This window comes from Pempheris klunzingeri, chromosome 19, assembly GCF_042242105.1.
Source record: "Pempheris klunzingeri isolate RE-2024b chromosome 19, fPemKlu1.hap1, whole genome shotgun sequence".
Lineage (NCBI taxonomy): Eukaryota > Metazoa > Chordata > Actinopteri > Acropomatiformes > Pempheridae > Pempheris > Pempheris klunzingeri.
This window is the reverse complement of record NC_092030.1, coordinates 13904312-13931801: the sequence shown is the minus strand read 5'-3', so window position 1 is coordinate 13931801 and position 27490 is coordinate 13904312. Positions and strand designations below refer to the sequence as shown.

The 27490-nt window shown below is 39.1% G+C and overlaps 1 protein-coding gene across 1 annotated transcript in view; it reads left to right on the top strand.

The window, feature by feature from the left end:
* The window catches only part of brinp1 (bone morphogenetic protein/retinoic acid inducible neural-specific 1), a 79705-nt gene extending 54219 nt beyond the window's left edge, over positions 1–25486 (top strand). The window contains exons 5-7 of the mRNA XM_070850241.1: positions 12051–12287; positions 15417–15639; positions 24346–25486. Coding sequence (XP_070706342.1) covers positions 12051–12287; positions 15417–15639; positions 24346–25486 — 1601 coding nt within the window. The remainder of the gene's footprint in view (positions 1–12050; positions 12288–15416; positions 15640–24345) is intronic.
* Positions 25487–27490: the final 2004 nt, after the last annotated feature.

Below are 27490 nucleotides of genomic sequence, written 5' to 3'. Positions count from 1 at the left end.
CTACATGGTTGGGAACAGCAAGGTAGTAGCTAAGTGCCTGCACTCCCATGACTCCCTCTTGGTGTGAGTATCAGCTGCTTCAGCAAATCATTTAGTTCTACATTCTGAATAATATAAATGTACTCAACCTATGGGACAACCATTCCAATTGTTACGGTAAAAGATATACTATAATATTTTAATATAATACCGCCATCATTGTACTGGTTGGCCCATGCCCTTTTGGAGCCAGGCCAAGATACCTGTAGGGTTAGTGTAACGTTACTTTGACTGCCCCCTTGGTAATGCATTTTTTTTGGGCCGTCATGAATTACACAGAGAACCAGAGAGAACCTGATATGGGAAGGGCAGAAAAGAGTAGCTGCTGCTCGTGAGAATCATTGGTGCAGATCACCAAAGAGTAAAACAGAGATCTCAGAATATGTTATGGTGAGTGCCGGCCTACTTTAAGCACATGTATTTCCTGTGACCACTTGGGGAGGGGGGGGATACCACATGGTTACTACAGTGTTTCTTTAGTGTATTGTTAGGTGGTTGCTATGTCTTCTCTGTGATTGTTTATCTTGGGTTACTGTAATGTTAATTCTGAGTATGAAAAATGACATACATTCCACAGAAGAAAGGTATAAAGCACCAGCATGTGTTTATGTGTGTTTCCTTTATCTGTGTACATTTAGAATATTTGAAAATTTCCACATATCCAGTTAAATGTTTGAACCATTTGGAACAACTCGTGAACCTCATAGTGGTTCCAAAAGCAGCATGATTTTCTTTTATCCATACAAAACACAGATTCCCTGACATATTTACTGTATCCCTTGGCTGGTCTTTACAGTCAATGCCCCAAAAAATAACAGCTTTGACAGCATTGTCCTTTTCTTTGACAACATGCCATAAATGGACTTCACAAACTGTCCCTTGAGGAGGAAGACATTGGCTGTTCCCAGGACTGCGCTTATAAGCACTAGCAGCTCTCAGCACATCTAATGAACACCCACCATGTGTCATTTTCAAATGCCTATTGACCTTTTACCAGGCAATTAGCTAAAATGCAAACTTTTGGCATTTAAACTGTAGGGAGGAGCTACATCTGGCCGATGTGGAAAATCACGGATCACTGGCAAGCGCTATCTAATATGCAAAAGATGCAGATCATGCAACATTTTAGATTAAATAGAACTACTGATTATGACTAAAAAGAAAATCATTCACTCCAATGAGGATATACCACCAAAGAAAGGTTAAACATCATCGACAAATAGGTGCTGCTGCTTTATTTGTCTGGTGTTTTCTATCTGTTTACTCTGCCCACATGGGTATGATTTGACTCAAAATGGGCAGGAATGACAAGGGATGACGTTCAAATAAACACTGAACTTGAGAGAACAGAGCGCTCAAACGTCTCACTATTTTGAGCATTTGGTCAAACAATAAGGAACTGAAGGGAAAAGGCACACCTATTGTCATGAAGTAAGGGTTCACAGCTAGATATTAAAAGTAAGTAAGGAAAGACAGATGCTTAAAATCAATAAAATAGAGCCCATAGAAAGAATATTCAGGCCTCATTGAGATTTATATATGTGGTTTTGATGGACATTCATTTATTTCTTTGAATTCCTTTGTAGTATTTTTTTCTACTTGAGTTTTGTCATATTTTTTCTTTTTATTTTGTATTTGCTTTTTCCATAGTTGGAAGCCTGTTTCGAACGCATGACCTCTCTATGAACATTTCAATCTCCCTGTGAGCTCACTGATTTGAATCACCTGTGCTGCACATTGCACATCTTCCCTGTCCTGTGAAAACCATGCACCTCCACGTTTGGTAAAATTCTATTTTTCAGATAAACTGAGGGATAAAGTGTTAAATGATCCTACCCTATCCTCCTTAAACTGAATAAACAGTTTTTAACCCCATTGGGTTAGTTAAAAAAAATACATGAAAACAAGGCTGGTTTTTGTAGTTTCGAAGTTGACATCTTGGAGACTCAAAGTTTTGACAGGATGGTGAAAATATGTCATGAATTTTAGTTTTGATCCTAAAAGGAAAAACTGTTCGATTCATAGAATTTGAAATAACAAGATTGCATATAAACTAGAAAAGTCTATCTGTGCCCTTTTTGCTCTGGGGTGTTTAACCAAACTATTTCTGACATGAATTAAAAAAAAGAAGGCATGTACTCACAAAATTGGTCCAAGGGCTCAAAATAGTTTTTTTTTTTTTTCATTTATAAGCACATGGAAAATAATGCAGCACAAATATTTCTACTTTCAGCCCGAGGGTTCTTCAGTGTGCTCACAAACTGAAGAAGGCCCATGGCCACTTTGTCAAGCTAATCCTAACTAAAATATTCACTGGCTAACAAAAAACGAGAGAGATTAGCCAATGTAGTTGGAGCACAATATGCTGTCTGAGTGAGAATAACCAAGTAGGAAGTGTAGTCTGACTACCCGACATAACTTAAATTTGGGTTCTGATTTATACATTCTCCACCATGAGGAAAATAATTTGCATAAAAATGATCACAATTTTATTCCACTTCCACTGTTTATGGTTTTATAGGCAGTCCCGTGTAACCTCTTCTAAATGCATGGCTAGACAAAACCATGTCTGTGCTGACTGTGGATGAGAAAATCCCAAGACAGCTGTCTAAAACCATTGTTTCCAGTAAGGCAATGAAGAAACTGCAAACAAATTTTGAATTGCAACTTTAGATGTATTTGTAGAGTCACATACAGTGCTGTCTCTCTGTCTCTGTGTGTGATTCAGTGATAAGCTACATGAAGGGGACAACATTTTAGCCGTTCATTGGCATTTGCCATCTCGAATCTCTCAGATTACAGTGGTTCTCAACTGGTCTGGCTTCGGGACCCCACTGCCACCCCTTAATGACAAGCCGCGACCAAAATCGAGGAACATTTTCAACTTCTCAAATGTATTTAATGAAAAGATGGTGCAGTTTGAACCTGAAATAGGTTATATCACAGTATGCCAACACAAAAAAAACAAATTTAATGATAAACCAAAAAGACCAGCAGGTGGCGCCGCTAGAGAGACACTCAATTAGCTGCATTTGAATTAAAACCAAAAAGTGCATCAAGGTTTCAAGAACATTAATGTGACTGTAGCTGTGATAACCCTGCATCAGTGGATCCACACTGGACAGCCCTGGATTAATAATATTCAATCAGTAGCACTTAATACGCCATTGATCCTGAGGTTGTTACAACATGCAGAACACTTCAGTAACTTCAGCCTGTTTTAACTGACTCAACAGGGCTTTCATGCACAATCATGAAAGTAGCTTTAGCCGAGTACCCGCTCATAGAATATATAACAAACACTGTACTATTAAAACTATTCAGTCACTTATTCAAGCATTGGCTGACACAACAATCGGAACATTTCAGTAACAGCCATTTTTAAACAGACTCAGTTTTTGGTGTTTTCATGCAAAATACATGAACTAAAAAAGTGCAATTTGCTGAGAAGTATTTTTAGCTGAGAATACTCACTCACTGCTTTCACGTGCCAACACCTCGCCGCACAAAACTGAGGTTTTGTCCGCAATGTAAGAAAGTCCATCTCTCATGTAGTCTGTGTCCTACTTGCTCAATTCACTCAATTAGCATGAAAACAAACTTTGCGGGTCTTCTTCTATACTGTGACGTGGCGGGTGTCAATCAGCACCACAGGGCTTTATCGCCACCTACTGTTCGGGAGTGTGAACAGACGGCACAGACGGCAAAAAGATCCCCTTCAAAATAAAAGCACATGATCTTTTTCCCAGGCAAAGGCCCGCAGCCCACTGAAAACGCACTTGGGTCCCACTTTTGGGTCGCGAACCACCAGTTGAGAGTCACTGATTTAGTCATCACTGTCCAGGCACTGTAACCATGTAGTTTCTGATTATCTTTGACTAAATGTTAAATATTGAACAAAAAACCTTTATGTACAATGGTACTGCACCCTCTCCCATCATGTGAAAATGAATAAACGTATGAAAACCTTAATCTAGTCTAGCTATTTTAATTGCTTATGAATTAAATAAGGGGATCATATTAGTATGCAGCACCATTTGAGTTACAGCAAGGATGCAGTAATAGAAAACCCACTCCATTTCATTCTTCTAATTAAACTTTTAATCATGCCTTTCTCTCCTACTTTTATATTTTCACTCCAAACCTCAGCACTTTGTCCACCTTGAGGCGGAAGTGTAACTACAAAACTTTGTTGGAAAATATACACAAAAAAATCATTACGAACCTGTAACTAAGTTTTTACTGCATTTTGAGTGATTTGCTTTGGTGGAATTAGCCTTAGAATGGGCAGAGACAGCATTCTGGTTTAAATTAACAGGTGAGAAAGAGGCAAACTGGTCAAATTTCTCCTGTAGACACAAGACTGTCTTTCTAAAATAACAGAATTTTCAAAAAGTACAGATTTTTTATCTCTCTTTCTCACCCCTGTGGTCAACTCTTTGTGAGCTGGTGGGGCTGTGAGCTACAGATAACACAATGCGGATATGACACTCCCTGGATATTCCCTCTGCTTTCACTTAGATTTAGATTAGAATGCTTTAGTGGACTCTGACATCAAGGGAGCTACCTATCAAAGCCCCAACTCAGTCCTCTTCTCTCCCACAGTTTTGCTTTGGAAAATGTTTGGCAAATTAACCAGCACCTTCTACTTTCTCCCCTCCCCTTTTCCCGACAATCATTAGAATTAGAAATGGCACTGGAACAATTTAATTCACATTAGATTTCATGCATGACTTAGCAGAGCTTTGATCTATCAAACATGAAACTTTGCGTTGCTTAAACTTGATACGACTGTGGAGGTTTCTGTTTTACATTTTGTCTTGTCCAGTGCATACTGCATGCACAGCTGTGCTTGGACACAGTACGAGAGGGTGAGACGTGTCATTAGTAGAGACTATTTGTGGACATGCAAGGGGAAGTCATTGATTCCCTCCCTCAGTACACGCTTATGTATCTGAACATGATATAATCGACCTATTTAGAATTACAAATTATCATTTGGGTCAAAAACATTCTGCATATGCAGCAAAAGCCATTAATGTGGACTCACTCTTAAATTTTTAATGGATCCTGTGATTCCCTGGAACATTTAAAAAAAAAAAAAACTTTGTTTATTCTCTGAAGTTCAATCTAGATAAAGGGTCCCCACTATTTAGCTTTACTACAGTTGGGATTTAAATACACTTTTGATCTCCCACATTACTTTGTTCTTTGTTTGTTTGTCCACTCTGCAGGCTAAAGCATAGAGACCTGATGATATTGGTTTTGGCTGGATTCTCACTCTCTGCCTCCACTGGGACCTAAACGTAAAAATAGCTTATTCAGGGTTGATACTAAATGAATGGGAATTAGCATGTGGTTGTTATATGGTGAGGACTTCAACTCTTATTATACAGTATGTTTCAGGTGTTTTCTTTTAATAACTCATTCTCCTGCCATCTGTTAGCATTTGTCATTGATTATCATTCTTGAATTGATGGTCTTTTTAATAGCAAAACAGCAGGGACTTTCAGCATATTGGGCAGGGGATTTGAATACCGTAGGTGTAATTTGATATCCAACACAAATAGAGAAAACACATAGTGGGGTTGAAAATAGCATATTGGTTGCATATATTAACTGGGCCAAAGAAAGATAAAAGGCCCTGGAACCTCCACAAGCCATTACCTTGCAAGGACCCAATCACCTCCAATATGGCTGTCATAAATTAGCACCAAAACAAAAGCAAACTAATTTGCTTCTTTTAGTCGCCACCGCATGCTTTCTCTCTTTTCTCTGTTTCCAGTTTCCTCAACAGCCTATCTTGGAAGAGCCATGAGCCTATCTTGGAAGATTTATGAATATGTTAGAATAGCCTGAGCCAACAGTTTTCAAAGTGGTGAAGTGAAAATAAATTAAACTGGCCCTGTAGGGAAGTCGTGCGGAGAGTGATGAATTAGATACTCATTGCTCTGTCGCTCGATGCCTGTCCTTCTTTTCAAGTGAAAACACTGCAAACATTATGTGGAAGACAAACAAACATACAAATCAATTAAGCTGTTTTTGATGACAGACTTGTTGAAAAATTGATTTGGAGACTAAAGTATATCAGTAAACACAATGGCTTTGGTTAGCAGTGAATAATGCTGCAGAACATGCAGAGCAAATGTTGGGTGCACACAACAGTAGGCTACAAAGGGGCATTTTCATCATCTTCTCTCTGACTCAGCTGCGTTCTCTCTTGCTCTGCATCTTTCTCAATACATAGAGATGAATGAGAGAAGAATGATGTGGCGTTTCTGAAACCTGGACACTCTACAGAACAGTTAAAAGTATTATTTTGACTAAAACTCATGGGGTAACATGGGCTGTATTTTATTGATTCTCACAGTATTGGCCTGAGGTTATGAACCACCTCTTGGACAGGGCCATGCATTAGGGCCGAGGCAACTGTTTCCTCTATGAAAATATGGGTCCTTTTGCCCAGAGAACTGATAAAACAGGATCATTTCCATCAAGATGGATGGCTGCACACATTTTTTCACTTTTCTCTAACATGCTGAAAACCCAGCACTTGATGAAATCTTTCCATGTTGACCTGGAGGTCAGCTTTCAATTGGAAGTGGTCAATCAAGAGTGAGTTTCCATTTGGGCCAGCATGACCATAAATCTCCTTTTCCCCTCACTCACCCCTACCAGCTGCAGGCTGCCATGGTTTCCACTCAGTCTTTTTTCTCTCTCTGACAGACTGAATTTCATCAATTGATTGGAGGTTTCTTTACCTTCTTCTTCGTTTGTATTTAGACGGGCCCTTGCAGTGTTAAACTGTTTTTACAGTTTGTGTAGGGTACTGCACACACTGTGGATTGTACTGTAATGTGTGCTTGCAAAACAAGGGTGTAACGGCATAGGTAGAAAGGTGTTACATTGCAGTTGAAAAGGTATTAGAACTGAAACTGTATGGATTATAATGTTTTTAGATTTTGAGAAGCTGCCAGTAAGATGATACACACATTCTTATACTGATAATTAACATGTTGCCACACCTCTTGAAAGGCTGAATATTTTAACAGCAAAATAGGCAAACCACCAAAGATCAATCTGGTGTGTTTTGGCTCTCAGTGTAGGGTTAACTACAATGAGCAGATTGTTCATTTTGAGCAATACATATAGATTATCATTAGTTCTGTATTTAGTTATGTTTGATGTAATTTCTGTGATAAATCACAGGGTTTGATCTGAGACGTGTACACGGTACATCTTGACACTTTGAGGGCAGTTGTATCTTTTATAGCTGAAATGGAAATGTCAGAGCTTGTCATACGTCTCTCCTCCCCCTCTCCAGGGTTCTTGTAAAACATGTGATTTCTGCAAGAGCCTGCAAAGGGTGTGTGTGTGTGCTCGCACATGAGTCCGTGTGCGTCTGTGTGTGTGCATGCACATGAATGTGTGACACTTGTACAATATCTCACCAGCCGAGGCCCTACTGCTACTGCTGTGCAGGGACACATGGCAGCACATGACAGAACAGCTTGAACAGTGCAAGTGAAGTGTGCAAGCAGCCAACAGCAACCGCATCACATATTTTGAAACAACTAATGTTTGTTTCTGGGAGTATTTTGCTAATTCAGTAGGAAAATATTACATTCCGTTTGCATAGACTAACACATTGAGGGCGTTTTAAAGTCCTACTGTGATCCTGCACGCAGGAAAAAGGAGAAGAAAAGTAATCAATGACTTACTCTTCCTCTGACTCAACTTGCGTGTCTGTGTCTAGTGTGCAGCACAACTGGCAATAACACCATGGAGAACTCATCTACCTCTCTAGACTGCCTGCCCTCCTCAATCCGGCATCTGCTTCAACATGCAATTTCAGCAATTCCCTTTTTTTAGGAGACAGGATCAGCAAGCCCTGAATGCCAACGCCATTTTTACATGTTATGTATGCTTTTACAGTGATCGCTGCACCTGCATCCATGCTTGCTTTTTGTGTTAACAATATGATTAAGTGGGTTTCTTCAAGATATTGTGTGAAACACATTGTGTTCCGCAAATCTTTCTGTTCTACACAGATAGAATGGTTTGAATATCATTCACAAATGCAAGCCCTTGTATGTTAATGCGTTCTAGGCAAATGGATTTGCCACTTCTCTGTTGTTTTGCAGTTTTAAATATGTGCAAAAAAAACAAAACAAGCATTCTTTGTGCTGCACATTTTGACATAAAAGGATATTTTGAGATGGAAACACTGATGAAATTGTCCCCAACAATTATCGACACACACAAATACTTAAATGAGATTGTACTACAAAATTTTGAGTCGATTGCCCTGTTTGATAACACAGGCTGCTGCCTTTGAATGTGCTGACAACACTTATGATAATCTACGATAATCTACTCAGCGCAGACACAGCAACACATTATCCATTTGAATGCTAAGTACAGCTCATTCAGAACTTTAAAAAATGCTAACATATTCTGAAAGCTGAGAATAGCTCCAGTGGAACATGTTATCCTCTGTCAGGCACAACACACTCACACACACGCTGTCAGAGACCCAAAGTGCTTTATGTGAAGAAAGGAAAAGTGGATAAATAGCTACTTTAGCTGCACCTTTACTTTACAGTTGTAGAGGAGGAGCTCACATGTGAAATGGGTCAACGCAGCAAATCTTAAAACTATATGCCCCCTCTGTTTTAAGTATCTAGGGATCGGTGGGGCAGACTGGGCATGCCTGGACTGAAGAGAAACAGGCAATCTTCCAGTTCAGAGGTCTTTGGTTTTGTATCATGGCTGCAACGATAACCTCAAATGGTAATTTAATGCCCCCATTGAAGTAATGCACTTTATTGCACCAGTGGATTAAGTAATGATTATTTTGTGAAATTGCGGCCACACAATGGTCAATTAATCTTTAATGAAACTGTAACTTATGAGGCAGAGCGTGGCATTGCAATAAGCAGGCAACTGCTTGCCAAGGCAGTTACAAGCCTCAGTTGCGGCCTACACTCCCCATCTATCACCATGTAAAAATAGAGCACACTAGAAAGAGACATAATGAAATGGCAAAGTCACAGTTGCAGAGTCTCCATTTTTAGCATTCATGGAATGTTTGAAGGCCTATATCCTCCAAGGTACGTGAAGGAAATATATCAGCCTCTGATGTATGCAATGAGATTAACTGCCATTTTGAGGCGCTATTTATTTAGAGCAAGCCAGGCATAGGGGTTGCAGGGAATTATGTGCACTGACAGAGCATGAAGTTGGAGGTTATCAAATGGCTGCACGGAAATTCCAATATGCACCTATTCATTTTATCGGCAGCTCTGTAACGATGGTAAGTGTAACTCCCTACTCCAGTATCTAGTGTTTTCCTCAACAAATACCTGCTTCAGAGTGGTATAAACTGTAGCTTTATAGCCTAATCATTCTCAATATTTCCACATGTTACTGCGTTAACACAGCAAAGCTCGGAAAGTCACAAAGATAAATGTCTTTACTCTGATTAGTTTCTCATTTCATTTTTGGCCCGAGGGCTCCAGTTCTCTCACTCATTCCCCACTGCACTAACAAATGTTGATGGATTTACTTTTATTGCATGACATCATTTCGAGACTGGAGTGGGAGGACAAGACATCAAATTTCCAATACTTGAGTACGTGCTCGGTGGGAGAATGTAGTGGAGAGCAGGAGAGGTGAAGAAACAGGAATGAGGAGAGTGATTGATGGAGTAAACGAGAGCCAAAGGATGATGGGGGACGAGTCAAGGGGCGTGCGCATGAGTGTTGCAGGAGTAGGAGTGAGTGTAATGAAGTAAGACAGAGGAGATGTATACAGAGACCGAGTAAGAGGTAGAGAGACAGAGGCATGGACGGAGAAGGGACAGAAACATTGAAGAGGAGAAGGCGAGTGGAAAACAAGAGATCGCAAGACCGATAGTGTTGAGCTGAATGTCAGCATCCTGAATGGTTTCTTCTGCAATCTCCTGCTACCAACATATTGATATCAGAAAAAGAAAATGTGTATATCTCTCAGTCTATATGTGTGTGTGTGTGTGTGTGAGATGGAAAAGTTTCGGGGTATGCTATGAGGTATGCTTAGACAGAAGAGGGAAAGAGAGAGGGCTGAGGCACTCGGTGTTATTGTGCACCCGGCCGCTGGCACCAGCACTGTCAGTGAGCAGCGTTGATCCGTGAACTTGCCATCTGGATTCTCCCACAAATCACATTAAAGTTTCAAGCCCAGGAATACATCAAGCTAAATGAATATTGGATCCAGGGGCCGCAGACAGGCCTGATGGAGAAAAAGCCCCGTGCAACCCAACTCTTTTGTGGTCAGACATGATCCATCCATCCCCTTTAACCCCTCCATCCCTCCCCTCCTTCTGTTCCCTTCATCACTGATGGGCAGCGGTTCTGATGAGGTGTGGAGGAGAAAGGAACCGACTGATATCCAAAAAGAGTTACACATTACAAGTATGGGTGATTTAGTAGAGAGCAGGAGAATAATTTATTAGTTATTAGCCTGAATGAATGCTGTGGTAAAATGCTGCTTTGTGATAACCTTGCATTTAAACTGAGATCAGGATTATATAGAAATATGACCTCAACTATTAGCATCAATTGCTGATATATGAAACTGACAAACAAACATTGCTGTATGAATGAACTAACAGTATGTGTTGCTTCTCTTTCAAGGCTGTCTCCATGATGACGGATTCTGAAGTTGTACTATGTTTCATACATTAAAACCCTCATTTAATTCTAAATGACCCAAAGTTTAGAAATAAGGAGCGTTAATTACAACATGCATATGCATGATAAGAGATACCATTTCACTCTATGACAACACCCTGAAAATGATTCATGTGTACAGTATGAAATTATATGCTTGCTTTCCCTTTCATTTCAGCTGCATTATGTGGATTTTGCATAAATGGATTCCTATTTTCACCCAAAGGTGAAAATAATACGTGAGCGGAAAAAAATAATGCAATCATTCATCATTCAATAACATGTTATGTTCTGGTTCCTGGTTGCATATTTTCTGCTGAAGCACTGTTTGTGCTCAAGTAAAACCTATTACGAAAATATTGCCTTACCAAGACGCTGTTTCATACAAGACGGAAAATATTCTATTTAGTTCTTTTCCAATCCAGTGGCTTGTAGAGCTAGGGATTTATTTTCCCTTGGCCTGGACTGAAGAGAAAGGCTTTACAGTTAGCTGTCCAAGCTTCAATTCTATGAGATCCCCAGGGTGAGATATGGATTGGCTCGGATTCTAAAAATTATAAATACCTTGTCAGTGGTGAAAGTGAAGAGCTATTCACAGCTTCACACCCAAATTGGCCTTTAGGTTACAAATTCAACTACTGCCATCAATGTATAATTAGCAGAATGCTGCAATGTCGGATATGTAAACCACAAGCAAATACAAACAGTAACACTCACACAGCAAAGAACATGAGGCACCCTAGAAAACGTAGAGGAAACAAACTCTGAGCTCAATAAACCAAAACAGCGAGAGACAGCAGGCACCAACCACAGTTATATATTGTCAAATCATGAGTGACCCACCGTCGGACTTGCAGCACAAGCTGAACGTAGTCGAGCTTTGAAGCAAATCCCTTAGAAAAATAAATGAGCGCTCATAACGTTAAGCAATCTTGGAAGGGCAGGCAACCATTTCATAGCCGCTTTTCCCCATTCCCGTCCCTTTTTTTCTCACATACTGTATGTGTTTACCATGTGATTCATTTCTTATTCTAATTATGAAATAATGAGAAAAAAAAACCTTGTTAAAAAGAAGAAGATTGTTATTGTTTGGGACATTTAGGATGTAAACAACACAAAGGCTGCACATTTCAGATTTCTTTTGTGTCCAACTGCTTCACTTATTTCCAACATGAAGAAAATTGAATACAGATTTGGAATGCATTTTTTTTTTCCTTGAATTGTGCTTTATATCATAGTAGATAATACAGATTTTTTTTTGAGACAAACACTAAAACATCTCATTTATCTCTGCTTCAGGTCTTCAGGTTATTTTCCCAGAATACCTGCAGGAGAAATTTGTCCAGTCAGCTCTGAGCTACATTATGTGCAATGGAGAGGGGGAGTATGTGTGCCGTGACAACCAGTGCATCTGTCAGTGTGCTGAGGAGTATCCCCAATGCAACTGTCCCATCACCGACATCCAGATAATGGAGAACACCCTGCTGGGGATGTCTGAGTCATGGACATCCTCCTATAAAGACTTTGAGAACTCTGGTAAGATGGAAAATTGTATTTACTATTATGAAAACAGTATACAGTCTGTCGTGTAATTGTGAATTGAAGATAAAACTGTACAGGTTTTTTTTTTGTTAGATTTTATACGGAACAACTTTAGCTATTGCAATTTTAAATTGCCTATTATTAATGGCCACATTTGCAGAGCTCAGGTAGTAATAATAATGTCATAATCTCATAATTTTCTTTTTGCTCTGAGATTATTTTAAACTTAATTATCAAGTCTTATGTTCACTGCATAAAGTAAGGAAACCGTTATAGGCCTAGGCGTGTGGATGGGCAGACAATGCAACTTTTTTCCTCCAACACCAAAGATGAGGGCTCACTTCCTGTCTCCAGCCAATGGTGAACATTGGTTGGAAATTCAGACGCAAGGTGCAGCAGTAAAGTACTGGACGCAGTGGGGGGAAAAGTGCAGCTAGTGCCCAGTTGTTGCATGGCAAGGCACCATGTTTATCTATTATTGATATGATATAAAAATGTCCCAATAAAACCTGCCAGCAACAGATAAATATATTTATGTACCATAGAGTAAAGTGAGTCATGGAGGTCCCTAAGTGCAGTACGTCTGTGAAGACGTGTTTCAAAAAAGTTTCAAAATCTAATGATGTATAATCTAATATTATATTTTAGTGAGACTGTGTAATATATGTAACCACAACATTTGATTGGGGAAAATAGTAAATGAGCATTATTTTTTATGTTGGTAGAGATTGGGAGAAACTTTTTTTGGCCTTGTCAGTTTCCTTTTAAAAGGAAAGAAAAGAAGTGATTTGATTAGTCACAACTGACATCACCGTCTAACTACAGATAATGTTTGCATTGTGCGTCTGGGTAAAACATCACCATGACAGCTAGGTGTTCTACATTTACAGCATGTTCTCCCACTGTGTGCTATTGACCGCTATTGACGGATCCTGTAGAAAAAAGCTCCAAGTTCAGATGTCACATTGATTTCATAAATGTTTGGAACACATTTCACATTTTCGAGTGTGCTGGTTAGTTTAGCAGATGTGCTTGCTTGCTTCTCAACTTCTGTAGATGCTGAATGCATTTCTAAATGCAGCGCTTTGCTCGGTACAACTACAACAGAAATCTCAGTGATAACTTAAGGTTAGGAAACATTATATATAATCAGATATTTGTGATTATCTGTCTAGGACAGAACACAAGGTAAAGTGGCAACAGTAGGTAAAGTGGGGTTTCATTGTGAGAGCTGTAATCCGTAGATTAGATGTAGGGTGACTTGAGATAAAAGTCATTTTGAGGGACTATGTGAACTATTTGGAAGCTGAATCAGTGAAGGGATCATTGGTGGCTTTTGTGAAGGGACTTGGCAACTGTTGAATTGGCATAAGGGAATGATTTGGATGGATGATTTATCTATTTTTTGGTGAGGGATTCAGACAACTCTGGATATTAGCTGCTGGAGCCTGCTTTTCTAGGAAAAGGGTGAGGGAGGTACCTGACATCTCTGAAAACTGGGTGGAGGAATGTGGCAAGTTCAAAACAGGGGAGGAGAAGGAATCTGGCCCCTTTGAAGAACACGGGGAAGGGAGGTTTGACATGCCTGGGATGAGGGTGGAGGAAATTCTGACATTTCTCGGGTGTTGCTGTGAAAGAGCTCTCAACTCTGTGGTTAATGCTTGTTAAACTGTCTTGGAGAGGTCTGTAGGAGGGTGCTGGCTTACCGTGCAGGTCTTTGCATGTTTTGAATGTAGAGGTGTGTTCTTATAAGCTTTAAGTTTTTGAGTTGAGCGTGAAGAGTCTTTGTGTTCTCAGCGTTATCTCTATGTTATCATTTCCTATTGTTGTTTAGCGATGTTTTATACATTTGACGTATTAGGTTGTGTTTAGCTTGCATCATTTTAACTATGACAATATAAAAATTAAATGTGTACCCTGAGCTGGTGATCTTTGTGACTGCTGATATACAATAGGGTGACATTTTAGGCATTAATTTTTTCACTCCAGTATTTATAATGATGTGCTTAAGTTTATCCTCAGAGATAATAATGAGCTACTCTCAGTCTATTGACTCAGTGTGTTCTTAATTAGCATGCCTGATAAAAGATTCCTCTTCCTTGTGTATTTGCTGATGGAGTTTTAGTAACATCCTCTGGTCCATTGTTGAGAACAAGGGTCAGAGAGCTGGGCTCAGGGGTTGTCTGGGAGACAAGCAAGAATTATCAGAGGCAGCTAGAGGAACATAAGGATAATCATCACCATTGATGGGAACAAATTTGTCAGTAAGTGTGTGGGAGCACAGAGTAAGAGGTTGGTTGCTGCACTGAGGGTTTCAATCTGTGTAAGCGCTCACAGCGGAGGAAATCTAAAACAGTAAATCAAAGACGTCTAAACACATATTAAGGCAAATATGATGAGTCAGACTTTTGGGTGCTTATTGCCCTTCACCACATTTGAAAATATGAAACTAGCATTCTTGTGTAAGTTTATTTTAAAAAACACAAGTCGCCTCTGAATGGTCCTTTTGCAGTGTAGGTCAATATTTTACAAAACACAATGTTCTTCTACATGCAAAAAAACTTGGAAACTTCTAGACAACAATACCAAATTATCAGTTGATTTTACTTTCGCTTATGCATACAGTAACAGTTCATCACTTACCCATCAGATTAAAATAGCAGTCAGTTAGATAATAAGGTAATAACACACATTAATGCTAAAATATGAAAAGTACGAATGAGTGAAAGGAAGTTTTATTTTGTGTTTTGCTCTGTTGAAATGCCTTAGCTACAATATTGTTTGTTGTAATACCACATTTAGAATAGATTAGTGCTGTTACGTTGCTTTCTTACAATAAATGGTAGTTTTAGATGGACAAATTTCAGATATACTAAAATTCTATATTACTGAACAGACTCAACAAGCTACATGTTTGCAGCTGTCACTACATTTTACTCTGTCACCGCTTTTCCTTCCCTCTACCTCTGGACTGTCCAATCATTCAGCGCAGTGAAATAATTCCACACTTGTTTTCGTCTTCCACTTTTTCACCTTTTCTGTCACATCCAAACATCCTCTCTCCGCCCCTCATCTCTCTGCTGTTCAATCTGCTCTATCACTCTATCCCTCTCTGTCACTCAGATGAGTTTAAGTCCTTCCTGAAGAGGCTGCCCTCCACTCACTTCCTGCCCATCAGCAGTGTGCATCTCCTGTGGGGCAGCGACTGGGACCTTCAGTCCCGCTATAGGCTCCTTCAGAGTTCCCTGGAGATCCAGCGGCTCAAGATCCAGCGCACCGCCCGCAAGCTCTTTGGCCTCAGCATCCGTTGTCACCACAACCCCAACCACCAAATGCCTAGGGAGAGGTGGGTAGAAATACAACCTTCAAATAAAATTTGTTGTGGATTCATTCAGAAACACGAAGCAAAGTTGCTGTTTTTGGCATTGATATTTTTGGATATTTGCTTTTCCAAGTAAAGAAAAGCAGATATGAAAATGTATCCCGCAGAGGAGTTACATCTTTCAGAGATATTTCTCTTTTGAGGTGATGTAGGGGTTTTATTTTGATTGTGTCTTCTTGAAGCATGCTCAGTAAGGATGTCATCCATTATATATTTCAACTTATGGTTCTGTTGTTTCTGTCCATCAAGTCAACTTAGTGCTGAGGCTTGCACATGCCCAAAGCACTCTTGCTCACTCTTGTATTTCACATTGCAGTCTGAAAAGAAAATGTAGCTGTGGGAGTTTTCTTGATAGGTCATTGCACACATCTGTCACCACCTACTGCAGTTGCAGCTTAAGAGCCTTGCTATAGATGTGCCGTGGTGTCAGCACTGCCTGAAACGCCAGGAATTTCCCCATTCGCTCTAGCAAATATCAGAAAACACTGCAAAATATGCAAAGTTGTTGGCTGCCACATGAAACACCCCTATAACTGTTCTGTGTGGGGGATGTCACCATATAAATGGAAACAGAATCTGTAAAATATTCATTTAAGTGGCCTGAAAATGAGCAGTTGTCAACTGTCACTGACAGAAACAGAGCACACCCACAGTTGTGTGTGAGAGTTGGCGAAGGTTTGTTCTGAAGTGTTATCAAAGTGCCGCAGTGTGCGCTTCCTCATCCATGGAGTACGTATCAAGGGTGCCTGATGGCACTGGAAGTAAGAGCAGTGTGTTTATTTGCTTGCCTGTGTGAGGCAGCTTTGCATCAGATGGAGGACTTGTTTGTTTTCATCACCTCTGTGTGCGCTTTGCATACATGCGTGAATGGAGCATAAGTGGTCTAAAGCTCACACAGGGATTCTTAACCATACTAGAGTGTTGAGTTTTTATATTAGTCAATCTTTTTGTTTATTCAAATCCAAAGTTTTGTCAATTCCCTATTTTGTCTCATGTTGATACCTACTGAAAAGTCATTTTACTGGACTATATTCTAAGAGTTATTTTGTCCAAATGCTGTTTTTATCACATATCTATGAGTTTGCCCTGTACACAAGTATAGTCAGTCCTAAAATTTACCTGTCACTTCCCTGATTCAAGAAAAGTACCCCCAAAACCAAAATGAACTCCGACCCTCACCTCTCCTCTGGGCAGCCTATTACAGCTTATCAGATGAGGGAATTGAGGCAAATCTGAGGGCCCATAAAGCATCAGCATGTTTTCAAGGTGTGTGCCAGCCACCTTAGGGAGGCCTTCCAGCACATCTCCAGCCTGTCAGTGAGACTGCAGAAGGTGCTGATGATGATGTGAAAAACACTGTGGCTGGCCCCAGTGGCCAGGAATGGGCACACCAGGGTTCTAAATGACAGCAGGCCAGATCCCTTATGAGAGGCTGTTTAGATCCCCTCCAGTTCATACATCAGGCCCACAATGGGGAGGATGGTGCTGTCATCCACCTGCCACTCTATGCATGCTCCCACTTGGAGAGGCACAGTAAGAGTCATGTTCATTGACTACGCCAGTGGATTTAATACCTTCCAGGTTCGTCTACCTGGAGAATGTAGAAGCCTGAGTGGATGGATTACCCCACTGACACAACAGTTTTTGACACTACACAATTCTGCGTCAGATCAACAAGTGGGGAACAGAGTGGCTCCTCAGGGGGCTACACTATCTTCCTTGCATAATAACCTTTATATCTTAGATATCTCTTTCGGTACCATTCAGAATATTGATAGAATCATGCTATCTTCAGAGTTTCCTTGAGAACTTGGTCATAGTGCAGTGCAGCTGTTAGGGGAGGAGGGAGGAATACATGGGTCTGACAGGGAAGTCTATCAAGTCACCAGTGGCTCAGTACTATTATAGTAAACCACCAGTTACTGAGAGGTGACATCCACAACGTTTAATAACACTAAAAAGAAAAGTATTTGGATCACGGACATTGTGGCTGCACCATAGCACTGCAGGTGGCTGACACAGTGGTTTTGCAAAAAATTAGAAAAAAAAAAGAGAAAAAGCTAACTAAAAGCTTTTGTGATGCTTTGTTGCCCGGGCAACCTCGTTAGTAAAGGTGGTTCAGTCACAGAGGTGAGCTTGGACTCACAAGTAAATCTTTATTTTTGTGTATAATGTATTTGCTTAATGAACCGTGATTATCATGCACACACTGTTAGTTCAGACATAATTGGTAGTATGAGTAAATGGCCATTATATTCATGGCCAAGTTAAAAACAGAGAAACTTGACTATGCATTCAGTGATAATATATTGACTGACACTACAGCACAGCAGAGTGATGCATTTTCAATGAGCCAGCTCCTCCTTCTTTAGTTACATTTAATCACTAATTCTTACATGCAGCCCTTGAGCGTCCACATTATGCCAATCTGAGTATGCTTTTAGTTTGATTAAATTATGAATGCAAAATTGGGCAAGGGGAAGTTACTTATTACCAATTGTAATTATCATGATGTAAACGTATGTTATCCAAAGTTATCCAAAAAACATTTTATGTTTTAAATCATATTGCCTTCTATGCATTGCATTTTACAAAAGGTCAGCAAATATATACATTTGCATCAGCTAATGAAAGGCAGGCATCAGATGCATTGTTGGCTGGCCATCATTACAAGCGCATATCCCCACCTTGTGATTTTTCTAGATTTACTCATCTACAAGGCATCCATCCATTACAAGCATTGTAAATTCCTGTTGTGAACACTCAGTGCAATAACTGTGTGGAAACTTTATAGCTGAACTATATTGGCTTTGATATTGCATTTCCTGTAATGAGTATAGCAGCTTGCTTCAAATAGAATGAACATAGCAGTTTGTCTTTGGTATAAATGATTAATAGTGACAGATATGAAGTAGCATCACTCCCAGCCAAATCATTTACATCCAGGCTATGCATTGGCTTAATTATTCATGTTCAAAGTCAAAGCATATATTACAAATATGTACCCTACATGTGATGAATTACTTTGCCTTAATTTCTATTGATTTTGACATGGCAGTTTTTGCTTAAACACACCTTGTCCAAATTGTTGTCTTTAGTTTTACACTATAGACACCCTGTCACATGAAATCATTAAGTGATATTGCTTCCTAAGGAGCTGCTGAATGGTCATAGTGGTAATTTTTTTGGAACTACCTTTGCACTCCCTTTCAATAGCTTTTTGTGTTCCTTCACAATATTTTTTGCATTCTACCTGACCCATAGGGACAGTTATTGTCTAGTCATAACACACTGGCAGTTTAGGGAAACACTCTGCAGATACTAAAGGACCATTATGCACTTATTGCTTATTACTTCTTTCAAAAGGCAGAGCCCTGACAATATACAACCACTGGCTGTGTGCACAGCTGTAGCTACTGCTGTACTTGTGGTTGAATCTCTGGTGCTATGGATATGGCAATGTCAGCTTTACTGTGATTGCTGTTTACTAGCTCTTGTTAACATTAGTCAAGAAACCATTGTTAAGCCACACAGGACTTCAGCCCACTGTGATTATGCCCGATATGTCAAAGTGTTATACTGTACCCCACAGACGTTCAAGACTACAGTAGTTTCAATACAATGCTGAGTCAGCATAACCAGGTCAGATCACTGCACACACACAACACCTGCAATAGTTTTACATCCATTAAGATCTAATGTGTCACAGCCATGACCATAAAAAAGGGGCACAGACATGGTTACAGCCATTATCGCGGTCACAAAAACAGTCAGAGCTCTGTAATCTATATAGCTATAGTCATAATCACAGTTACAGTCAGCATCAGCAGCAGTTGGGGAGAGAGCTAGATCAGCTAGCATGATAAACTCTGTGAGTTATCTATTTAGCTGCAATGGCACAGATTTGTGCTTGAGCCATTCCTAGCTGAGGGTGCACCCACTTGCTGCGCGGTCGAAACCAATGGTGGTCTACTATTTAATTCATAGTGCTATATAATAATACAGATTAGCCTATCTCTATGGATCAGAGCGAATGCATTAAAGTATTTAATAACTAAAATTCCCACTGTAACCTTTGGCTACATATACTCACTATCATTAATGCAACTTCTTTAATTTGAGAGCCCCATCTGTTGCTCTCTTATTTTCTATTTTCTTTGATCAGGGACAGATTGCATTCTCCTGTCCTGATGATCTCTTTCTCTCTTTTTTGTTTTCCTTGGAGGGAGCAATGATGTATGTCATCTGAATACCAGGGCTGTTTGATGCCCCATAACAAATACAAAGCGTGCTCAAATTGATGGCAACAAGCAGCATTCATTCCAATATTTTCATTTAATTTCCTATGGCAAATCTAAGCAAAACCATTGTTTTAGAGGAAATTGAATAAAGCAAAAATAAAACTAGCTGCATGACACACTCAAATAGATTATTGAAGGAGGCAGTTATATGATAGAACACATTTTAGTTCAGTATTTCAGACTGGATATCTCAACAGTTATTGCAAATAAATTCAAAAGAGGGATCATTATGACTGTGCCTACGTCCAATACAATAATGAATAGCCAATAAAAAAATAATGGGAATAGTTTTATACTTGAAGCACCTGTGAAACCAATCTCCTTTGTATATCATTTCCATCTTTCAAACAAAGAAAAAAATTGTGTTTGAAAAGTGTTCCCTGAATTATTTGATGTCCAGTAATTACATTTATGTTAATGGATGGCCAAAAACTCATTGGTAATATTTGTAAATTGAAAATTTGATGTAAAAACCCAATTAGCCATATAAATACACACGTGTTAGTTTTCAAGCCCCAGCAGCTTCAACTTTTTCTTCACAATACACACATGGTTAAGTTCCCAAGTATTAGGGATGTGCCATTATCAAATTTTAATGGCATGTCTAGAATAGGACTAGGCTAAATAATCACAGTAAATGGTATGATAATGACAATGGCGAATGTCTCCTGAAATACAATTAGAGCTGAGGTATAGAAAAAAGCTTAAATATAAAACTTTTGCCAACATAGGTATAAATTAAGGTCACCTGTGAGGAAGGTCATAATGTACAATCTTGAGGTGGCATACTTCCTTTGTGTCAGTTACGTCAAATGTGTGCTTGCTCTCTCACTGAATGTGTTACAACTCAGTACCTCGCTGTGTTTCAGTAGGTTGATAAGCTTAACAAAGCCAGTAATAGCCAGAGTAGCCAGAGCTCAAAGCCAGACAGACTTGTAGCCTGGTTAGTTGGCTGTGCTCTGACTGCTCCACCCCCTGTGGAGATAATCAAAATAAAACTGCAAAAGACGGTAAGGAGCGTTGTGTTGTGTTCACAGTGCCCTCTAAAAATAGTGATAATGACTACATTGACAGCAACACAATTTGTTGGCGGTGTTACCATCAGTGTTTCACCGCATCATAGTAGAACTGGTTTGCTGGCACATCTCTACAGGGTAGTTACTTTGATATTCATGAATGGACGGCAAACACAAGCTTGAGGAAGCTAACATGATACACCCATGTCTCTGAAGACACTCCGGGCGAAACTGCAATATTTCAGAGAAGCAATGGAAAGTCATAAAAAAAACACAAATACAGTGCCTGCATCAGGAGATTAAGACATTTCATCTCTCTGGAAGTGCAAAGCACACATCAGCACACTAGTGCACATCAGACAACAAACATCAGAAATAGCACATACGCAAGTCTGCAATGGAAGAAACAAACGGGGAAAACAGTGAGTGACTTGATCAATTGGTTTGCAGCATTGAAACAGACCACATGAATTCATGGCAAGAGTAGAAGAAAATAAATGACAAACACACAGGTCAGGAAACAGAAGCCAAAAACAAAATCTGCAGATTGTTTTTATTTAAGGGTTACCAACTCTCACGTGTTTGGTGTGAGTCAGAAGCTTTCAGACTCTGTCTCATGCTGTTTAGTTGCAGACAAATATCATGCCAAACAAAAACAACAATAATATAACCAAGGCATGGAACTTTCTATCAGATGAAATACTTGCTGAGTAGATTAAAAGCCATATTGACCATACAAATCTACAATCAACAATTGCACTCAAAGCATATATTCAGAGAGACTGTCCAATACAACGCTTAGAAAGAAACATAAAAAACAAAGCTCATGGAAAAAAGAATTAAATTTAGATAAGCCCTATTCAGTTTCTGCCCCACCAGATTTAATATATAGAGAATACATCTAAATGCAATCTACTTTTGTCCATGGAGGCAACTAACCTTCTGACTCATGCAAAACATACATTTTGCTAGTGCAAGTATTGACAAAATGTATTCATTCTTAATTAAGGGAATGGCTGCATCTACATTACACTTAATCTATAGGAGATAAGGAACGCAATATATGAATTAATGCTCCTATATGAAGTTATAATCTTCATTTTCTTTCTTTCTGTCTTTCTTTTTGAGGACTTGGAAGTTTTAAGCTTTGAAAGGAGTTCCTGGAATGGCTTATAACTACTACTCATAATATAATATATATAGCACTATTATACACACAAGTGAGCTTACTGGTTACTGATATGAAGATGCTGGTTTAACCTTCCACATGGTGGGTTATGTCTCAGAATAACACAGGCTTTATGAAAACATGGTACTCTGTATTATATAACATCATGTATAATCACAGCACACTTCTTTTTGTCCTGGTTAAGATTTGGATTTGCGCCCAAATTCATTCTTTTAATGGACTTACTCTCTGCCCACCAGCATTCTTCAGTAGCTTAATGGCATCAGTTGTAGTCACTCTAATCTGCTGTTTCCCCAGACAGGGTTATCCCTTTTCTTTTCTTCTGTTAATGCTTGCCATTGAGCTAGTTGCAGTCTCCGTTCATGGAATGTCCCTCAAGAAAAAAAACACAAAATCTGATTTTATGCAGACAATTTACTGTTATACAATCTAAAATCTTTCAAAGCTCATGATTCTATTGAGTAATGTGTTTAATATATTGTATGTATAAGCTTATAACCTCTCAAATAGTATAATTTAGAATCTGATGTGTCACAGTATACAGCCCATTAATTTCACACCAAGTACATCTACTGTAGGTGTTACCATTAATTAAAATCTCTTTGATTTATGAAAGGTAGGTGAAACACTATGTTGACTTTGGTGGCAGAATTTCTATTGTGAATAAGAGGAGACAGCAGTTTCTTCTGTGCACACATTTATTCTTATATCTACTGCTAAAATATGCATTGCATATAAACAAAACATTCAAACAATACACTTTCAGGACAGGGGAGAATTAGTGGTAGTATGGATTTTTGAAGGGTTTATGAACAGGTCATTTTCATTTCAGTTACATTTATATTACAAGCAGTAATTAAAATCAATAGCACAACAATTTATAGATTTCACTGAATTTAATTTCAAGCTATTCAATGACCACTGAATGTGATGATATTATTTTTTCTACTTTGTGTAGTATTTTGTGTGAAGGAATATTGAGTATGTTTGCTTCTCCTAAAATGTTGGCCTTGAAAGCCTGAATATTTTGAAGAGAGTACGAAAATATAGCGTCATGGCAATTTAGCGGAACTTTACCCTCCATTCACAATTTGAAGCCATTTAGGGGAATCAAACAATGTGCTCCCATTGTCCTATATAGGTGATCAATTCTGGGATCATTTGGGGTATAGCTTCTGGGCTTTCTGGCCTGTTGAGAATGTAATGTCATCCATCATAGTTAATGCTTAAGTTCATTAACATGTCAAGCTAACCTTGACCAGCCCTGTCTTAAAAATCAGAATTCAGAATTCACCTCCTATAGTCACAAAAGAAGTTCCAGTACTGACAAGATGACAAGGAAAGATGCCTGAGGGGAAAAGAAGAGACAAGATAAGAATAGCAAGTAATGCCTTCTACCTAAGGGAAATAACACAACTCCTCCCCTTGGAAGGAGAAAATGATCCTATTCACTGACTACCCTGACTAGGTAGCGTTCATGTATACATTGCTACCAACCATCTAAAGGGATACTTTGTATGCTGATGCTTTGTATAATCACAATGTGGAAAGTATATGCAAACGAACAAAGTTCATAAGTCAATTATTCAGTCAAACAACATCTAGAGCTGGAAAATGTTCAAAAGGTGATATTGGACGAGCCACCCATCGGAGGACAAGCTAGATGACTTTGTTCATTTTCATGTTCTACCAGAATTGTATTAGATTGGCAAAGTATCCCTTTAACAAAGCTGTTCATTGATTTATTTTTGATGCATATATGTTTTTATACCTTCTACTCATTGGTGTCCATTCATCACCATGTAGTTAAGACTTGAAGCTTACATGAGATAGGTGCAGTAATCAACCCCAGTTAATTCAATGATCGTATACTACTGCACTATTGAGTGGTATAGCAATGGAAAAGGTCAAATACTTTGCAGAGTTTTCAAAGTTATTAAGTGCTGATTCAACACAAAACCAAACATGATGTCCATGGTGATAGATTTTCAAGTCTGTGCAAGGTAAATAGAAAAATACACAAAACATGCTATGAAAAAATTGTCAGCAGTAATGTACTGCCTACACAAGTTGTATTATATGTATTTCTAGTGTAACTTTCTAGTAAACCTTCTATTTTATTGTTAATGGTTCTTTCCTGATATTTCTTCTCCTATGTCTCCAGGTCTGTGATGCAGTGGCTCAACAGGGTTCAGTCCTTCCTCTATTGCAATGAGAATGGGTTCTGGGGGACCTTTCTGGAGAGCCAAAGGACATGCGTGTGCCACACAGGTGTCACCCTATGCCAGCGACCCATTCCATGTGTCATAGGTGGCAACAACAGCTGTGCCATGTGCAGCTTGGCCAACATCTCACAATGTGGCTCCTGCAACAAGGGCTACAAGCTGTACCGTGGTCGCTGTGAGCCCCAGAACGTGGACTCAGAACGCAGCGAGCAGTTCATCAGCTTTGAAACTGATCTGGACTTTCAGGACCTGGAACTCAAATACTTGTTACAGAAAATGGATTCGCGACTGTACATTCATACCACGTTCATCAGTAATGAGATCCGACTAGAGACCTTCTTTGACCCTCGATGGCGTAAGCGCATGTCCCTGACTCTCAAAAGTAATAAAAACAGGATGGACTACCTCCACATGATAATTGGTCTATCAATGAAGATCTGCCAGATGCGAAATAGCAGCATTGACCCCATGTTCTTTGTTTATGTCAACCCATTCAGTGGTAGCCACTCAGAAGGCTGGAGTATGCCCTTTGGGGAACATGGTTACCCACGCTGGGAAAAGGTACGACTGCAGAACTCCCAGTGCTTTAACTGGACTCTGCTGCTGGGCAACCGGTGGAAAACCTTCTTTGAGACGGTACACATCTACCTTCGTAGCCGTGCTAAGATCCCAACTGGTCTTCGCAATGACACAGGACAGGGTCCAGTGGATCTTGCAGATCCTAACAAGCGCCAGATCTACATAAAGATATCTGATATCCAAGTGTTCGGCTACAGCCTGCGCTTCAATGCCGACCTGCTTCGTAGTGCTGTGCAGCAGGTTAACCAGTCGTATACACAAGGAACTCAGTTCTACTCATCCTCATCTGTTATGCTCCTGTTACTGGACATTAGGGATCGGATTAATCGCCTTGCTCCTCCATCTGCACCTGGCAAACCCCAGCTGGACCTCTTCTCTTGTATGCTAAAGCATAGGCTCAAGCTCAACAACAGCGAGATGATTCGAGTTAATCATGCCTTGGACATGTACAGCACAGAGATACTAAAACAATCAGATCACCTGACTGCTAAACTCTGCTGAACATTGCAACACTGACATAAGGACAGCAAACATGAACACCCAAGAAATGAACAATGAGGGGATATTAATCTTAATTTTGTTTTCTCTTTTTCATTTTTGGACCTTTTCTGCCTTTTGATGTAATATTAACTTTGTAAGCATAATTCTTAAAGAGAAGAGGGAAAAAAGCAGTGACGAAAAGCATTTCAGTCAGATAAAGAAGATTAATGGAACCACTATAAGGACTGTATCATATTTGTCCCAGCATGTCTGTCATTCCCTAAAAGAACTTAAAAGAGAGTGAGAAAAAAAAAAAAAAAAAAAGAAATATTAAATCTATGTACTGGTGAAAAAGAGGCCTTGCTTTTACTCTGAGGGATCAAAGGTTATATCTGAAACTGCCATTCTTTACTGAGAAAAAACATTTTTAAAGGAATAATGATATAACACAAGGGCAGACCAGATATCCTTTTATTTCAGCTAATGTGCAAAATATTTCAGACATAATGGACAGTTTAATATTAAAAATGTTTATACATTGTAAGGATTAAATAGCCCTAGTGAGTAAGTAGTCAACACATTACTTATAGACTCTTTATTACATTTCAAACCCACAGCGAATCTGCATCGCTCTTTGTGAGTTATGAGGCACTCTGTCATTGTTCTGACACATAAGGCACACAGCAGGGCAGTAATGGATAGTCATGTCAAATAACAAAAGCCAGCTGTTTATATATACATATATATGTGAATGAGTGTGTGTGTATGTGCGTGCGTGTGCAAGTGTGTGTATACCTTTTTTTTTGGCTTGATGCTTATTGCTGTTCGTTAATTGAATGTGTCATTTGAGATTGACTCCAGTCTAAGCTAAATCTTGCATTTGGAGCGCTTCTTCCCGTGTTTGAAATTCAAGCTGTGTTTTTCACAAGGCAGTACCTCCTGGTGCGTGAGTGCAATATTGTGGTCTGAAGATTTAACAATCAATGCTATTTTGTACAGCTTTGCAAAATGTACATGTTGTGACTGCTGATTTGTGGAGCTTTTCAGCACCAAGAGCAAAATGTAAACATTCATCATTCAGGCACATTCGCAAGACAACTTAAAGCCATACACTTCCCTGAGGTAGACATACAGTAAAACATAAACTTCATCCCCGTTTCACAAAGTACTTACTTCATAACATGAAAAAAATGTTCCATTTGTATGTCTTTATTTTATTCTCTCAGTTTTGAGATAAGAGCACAGCAAAAGACAGATGACAACAGAAGGTACATTATGTTGGATAAGAATTGTATTGTAAAGCCATTTCTCTGTTGTGCCACAGGAAAAAAAAAGAGAAAAGAAAAAAAAAAGAAATGGTTACATTAAAGCTTAAAATACCTTTTGGCAGTGTTTAATCTGTTAGCTTTTAATGACCACATGAAAACATTTCTGTTTTTCTTTCCAGATTTGAAAGTTACCCTCTTTTTTTTTTGCATGTTGCTGGAAACATCAACACAGCTGCAACTTTGTTTAACGCTCTCAATCATCTGGGATATGGAAGACTACATATGTATTGTTTGTCACACTTAATTTGGGTAATCCGATGCTGAAACATTGCTATTGCTGATTTTTTTGTTAGTTTGTTAGTCCATTGTCTGCATGTTTTTTATCAAAAACAAAGGCAAGGTCACTCATGTCATATAACCTCGCTGTTCTGGCCAAAGATGGCTTTGGATTTATGAAAAAAGAGGAGATTTTATATTCAATGCCTTGGCACCCAAACTCTGGAAAAACATTCATTTTGGTGTAAAACCTGCCAACCAATTTGATTTGCAAGCTTTTAGAACTAAAATTTTTCCAGTTCTTATAATTTTTTATGTTCGTTCTCCTAATATACTTATAAGTTTGGTTTAATCTTGTGTTTTTGAATAATTGTTTTAGTTCTTTTACATTGTGATAAGACTAAACAGAGGTGTGTTATATATCTAGGAACAATCATCGAGGGCTGGGAGTTAAATGTGAGTGGGATCAACAAGGAAACTG